General features: G+C 53.1%; 2 protein-coding genes and 1 pseudogene across 2 annotated transcripts, besides 1 other annotated feature; all 3 read left to right on the forward strand.

The window, feature by feature from the left end:
• Positions 1 to 4,918: a sequence feature (areas not merged during assembly with more than two copies in the genome that could not be assigned to a particular haplotype).
• Tc00.1047053510803.10 (mucin TcMUCII, putative) lies at positions 88 to 786 on the forward strand (the record flags this gene model as incomplete). The annotated part of the gene is made up of 1 exon (XM_798833.1): positions 88 to 786. The coding sequence occupies one exon, from the start codon at positions 88 to 90 to the stop codon at positions 784 to 786; it is 699 nt and encodes a 232-aa protein (XP_803926.1).
• Tc00.1047053510803.15 lies at positions 1,248 to 2,696 on the forward strand (annotated as a pseudogene).
• Positions 3,681 to 4,918, forward strand: Tc00.1047053510803.19 (trans-sialidase, putative; the record flags this gene model as incomplete). The annotated part of the gene is made up of 1 exon (XM_798834.1): positions 3,681 to 4,918. A coding segment is annotated over one exon (1,238 nt), but the record flags the coding sequence as incomplete, so codon positions are not given.

Raw genomic sequence — 4,918 nt, forward strand, 5'->3', positions numbered from 1 at the left:
GTCTGCCGCACCTCTCGTCTCCCCTGTTGCTCTCCATGTCCCTCACTGTGCAGATCAGCTCCACACCACTGAACGACCACACTCACGATGATGATGACGTGCCGTCTGCTGTGCGCCCTGTTGGTGCTCGCCCTGTACTGCTGCTGCCCGTCCGTGTGCGCGACAGCGAGTAGTCAGGATTCAGGTGGGGACGGCCCCACTTCTTCGGTTACTCAGTCACAGGGAACAGGTGTTTCAGGGGTAACAAATACTTCCACGACGTCAAGTTCAGCAGCTGCGGCCGTTGCGTCATCGGGAAAAAGTGGAAAGTCCGATGCGCAAGGGGCTCCAGGTGCGGAAGAAGCTCTGCCAGAAAATCCAAGTGGGGCGACCGCTCTGGCAGGAAGTCCAGGTTCAACAAGTCCGGCGCCTATTAAAAAAGAGAGTTCAGGTGGATCCGGCAGTTCAGGGGGTCCAGTTCCGGTGGCCGATACGGTACAGAAAAATGGCGAAAACGATGCGAGAGGCTCAAAAAGTGGCAATAATCCATCCACACACCATGCAAATACGAATGCCGACGATTCGGCCAAGAAGACCACGGCGGCTACTACCACTACTACGACAACCACGACGACCACCACTGCACCAGAGGCACCAAGCACTACGACTACAGAGGCGCCAGCTGTGTCGACCACCCGCGCACCGTCGCGTCTTCGCGAAATCGACGGCAGCCTCAGCAGCTCTGCGTGGGTGTGTGCCCCGCTGGTGCTCGCCGCATCCGTGCTGGCGTACACCGCTGTGGGCTGAAGAGGTGTGTGCGGGCTGTGCGTGCCAGCACTCAACCGCGGGGATTTGTGCGTGTGTGTTGTGGTTCACTGTACTAAATAAGAGGAAATAATGATTGTGTTTTGCTTCACTTGCTTCTGCTGCCGTGCTGTGTGCTCCGCGTTGTGCCCCGCATCCGCCACGTTGAACGCATCGCGGACACACTCATAAGCATGCGCACTGGAGCCCTGGGTTTTTTTTTAATTTCTGTTTTTTAATTATTGGTTTTTATTGCTTTTTAAACTTCTGGTTTGCGGTGCAGTGTGCGAGCTCTGCAATCGTACTGATTCCATGTGTCTCGTGGTGTGTGCGCTGCTGCTGCTGGGGTGCTGCCATTTGTTGCTGTGCGTGGTGTAGCGGCCGTGTCTTCTTTTTGCTTCCCTCTCTGTTGACGTGTTGTTACTTTTGCTGAAGGCTACACGCAAGTGACAGGAGTGCTGGCGATGATGACTGGCCGTCTGCTGCTGGTGTGTGTTCTCTGCGTGCTGTGGTGCGGTGTCTGGAATTGCGGCCGATGATGCTGGCGGTGGCGATGTTTTTGTTTCTGGTGGGGACAACAAAAAATTGGAAGAAACGGAATTGTCATCCCCAGTCATACCGGGCGTGGAACCACAGGCGCCAGAAGTTAAAGAAGAATCACCGACCCGACGCTCAGACGATGTTTTGGAAGAAAAGGATGAAGTCGTTGCTGAGCGAGATGAAGCGGATCGCCGTGGAGTTGGAGTTGATGGTGAAAAAGTGAAAACCGTTCAAAAAGGAAGAGGTGAAGGGGTGTCTGAAGGCGATGCACCAGCAGAGGCGGAATTGCACTCAACCGACGATGAGATCTTACGGCGGCCGTCACCGAATGGAGCAAAAGGAGGTGAAAAAACGATACCCTCCGACGACACTCCGCCAGAAGGAAGAGTTCAGCGACGACAAGAAGATCCACCGAGTTTGTTGCAGAGTGAACCCGGTGATCTCGCGAGTGGAAGGGGAGTTCCGCCGGAATCCACGGAACATAAACCACCCGCATCAGGAAGCCCAAGTTCAGAAACAGAAACAACGGGAATTCAGAAGGTATCAACACCCACGCATGTGCGAGAATCCCCGAGAGTAACGGAAAAAGACGTTGTTGCCACTGAACATGAAAGAGAAGATAAAGAAGGGCCTGTAAGCAATCCAATTAAAGTGGCAGACGTGCGGTTGCCTGAGCAGCAGGAATTGCGGTCAAATTCACTGGATGGGACCCAACGAGTTGAAACGGGGGTACGCCCAATTAACAGTTTGCCAGAGGATCAAAATAAACAACGAGTTTTGTTGAATTTGTCGCAGGGTGAATCAGCCAACGATTCACCGGAAGCAACTCCGCAATCCTCTTCTACAGGTGGACATCGTGTTGAGAACAGTCGTACGAATGGAGATGGCGCGAAGAATACTGAGGGGTCAGCTGCCGGAGAAAAGAAGGACGACAAGAAAGGACTCGAAAAAGATGTTGTCCCGACAATCAGTGAGGGAAAAATACAACCGCCAGTCACGACAGCAGCTAGCACGAGTGAGACGGCAATAGATGGCGACAGTAAAGGCAGCCCCACAGCAGCTACGGCCCTGCGGTCGGACGATGACACAGAAGGCAATCCGGCCAAAAATGGCTTGAGAAAACCCTCCAGTGAAAGAACCGCAGAGCTCAGTACGAATTCCGATACTGAAGAAGCATCAGACAGCACAGAGAAGGCTGCCGCTCAGAATGCAGGAATCCCAACAACAAAAGCAATCGCCACAGCCAAAACAAATGACACAGCTTCTCATGGCGACAGTGACAGCAGCACCGCGGTCTCCCACACCACCTCCCCTCTTTTGCTTTTACTTGTTGTTGCGTGTGCGGCTGCTGCTGCGGTGGTGGCCGCGTGAGAGTGAGTGTGAGAGAGCCATGCACCGCCCGCACACACACTCTTCCTTCTCTCTCTTTGTATTTCCCCTTGCATGGACTCTCGCCCTCACCTCACCCCACGAGGCACACACAATAATGTGCCCATTGTATATATGCATGCACACCCATGCATGCCCGTTGGTGCTCTCTTTTGCACGACACGCACCGCTGCCGTCCTGCCTGGCTGCATGGGCGGAGCACCGTAACTGTTTCTGTTTTGTTTTTATTGCATTGAGTGGGCGACCTCTCTCTCTCCCTCTGTGTGTGTTTTGCTTTACGGGAGTAATGAGAGTGTGTGTGCGCTGGTCGTCCCACGCTTCGGCTTTTTGTTTTGTTTTCCTTTTTGATTTTGTGGTTGAGTGCACCCATTCCGCGGCTGCGTGCGTGTGTGTGTGTGTGATGATATGAGTAATTTGCGTGTGTGCTATCTGCCTCTCTCTGCCGTTGCTTTCTTCGGACTCTCTTGTGGCGCACAGCTGCTCTGCAAGTATAGGCGCTGCCAAACACACAAGCACATGCACACACATGCCGTGTTGCAAACGCTGAGAATGCACGCACGCACAGGATTGTGGCTGCGGAGGCCCTCGTGAGGAGAGAAGAAGCCTGCGTTTTGTTTTTTTGACATGTTGCGCGGTGTGTGCTGACGCGTGACGAACAACACACCCGCCGTGACTCCTGTTGCTGGTGGTGGCGGTCGCTGTGTGTTCCCGGTGCAGTGATCTTCCTTTTTTTTCCGTGTGTCTGTGCGCGTGAGTTGTTGTTGTTGGGAGTGACTGCGGCAGGGATGATGATGCCACTCACTGTGGATGGGTGTCGGTGTTTGCTGTTGTACTTCTTTCTTGACATGTTTTCCTTTATTTATTTCCCACCCTCACAAAGAAGGAAAACAAGCGCTAAACGTTACTGTGAAATTGTAAGCCACTGAAAGGACCAACAGCACACACACCGCCCACACACACATATTTATATGCTCTCACTTGTTGCTGCAGTGAAGGCACCCCGCACACACAACCGTCGCCGCGTGACCGGATCCAGCGGGAGGAGGAGGGAAGGAAGAGAGAGTGAGCGGCAGAGGTCCAACATGTCCCGGCGTGCGTTTAATTCCGCGGTGCTGCTCCTCCTCGTCGTGATGATGTGCTGCGGCAGTGGTGGAGCTGCAGCCACTAATAAGGGGGCTTCAACTCAGGGAACTTCACCGGAGAAATATTTTGATTGGAGAGATAAAAAAGAAGGAGAAACAGTGAGTTTGCTCCGTGATCCCAGTCTTGTTGAGGTGAATGGTGATGTGTTTGCCGTTGCCGAGGCGCAGTGCACGGAAGCCAGCAAGAGCGGTTTTACTGGGATTGCCTCGGAGCTCTTGACGTTGACTGAAGAATCATCAAAAGAGGAGTTTGATGCAACTCAATTGAAGACACAAGTACTGGAGGAATGTCCTGCCGAAAGTACTGGTTGTGCCTCCCAAACAGAAGCTCAGGATGATGATGATTCCAAAAGCCGGAAAAAAGTACGTGTGAGCCGGCCAACAACAGTTGTGAAGGGAAGCGATATTCACATGCTTGCTGGAACCTACAGTTTTGAAGTTACTGAAGGCGTTGATCAGACAGCTGCAGCAGCTAAATGGGGACTTTTGGTGGCGAGCGGCAACGTCAGTACTGAGGGCAGCGATAAAAGAATTTATTGGAACGACGCTTACGTTATCCCGTCGACTTATTTTGAAAAGCAACACGAATCCTTGACAGGACTGATTGGCGGCGGTGGATCGGGTCTTAAGATGAAGGACGGTACGCTTGTGTTCCCAGTGGAAGGCACGAAGGATGGAAAGGCCGTTTCGCTGATCATATACACAGCCACTGATGGTGGGAATCTGTCGAAGGGGATGTCTGACGATGGCTGCAGTGATCCCTCCGTCGTGGAGTGGAAGGACAAACTCATGATGATGACTGCGTGTGGTGATGGCCGCCGCAGGGTGCACGAGTCCGCCGACAAGGGGGATTCGTGGACGGAGGCGCTCGGGACACTTTCGCGCGTGTGGGGCAACAACCAAAAGGAAGGTAAGAGACGCGGGAGCGGTTTCATCACAGCGACGATTGAGAACAGGGACGTGATGCTTGTCACTCTGCCGGTGTATCCCAAAAAGGAGAAAAATGGAAACAACAATGGAAAGGGCGTACTCCATCTTTGGCTGACGGACAATACGCGCATGTG

The sequence above is a fragment of the Trypanosoma cruzi genome, genomic scaffold, assembly GCF_000209065.1.
Source record: "Trypanosoma cruzi strain CL Brener 1047053516883 genomic scaffold, whole genome shotgun sequence".
NCBI classification, from domain to species: domain Eukaryota; phylum Euglenozoa; class Kinetoplastea; order Trypanosomatida; family Trypanosomatidae; genus Trypanosoma; species Trypanosoma cruzi.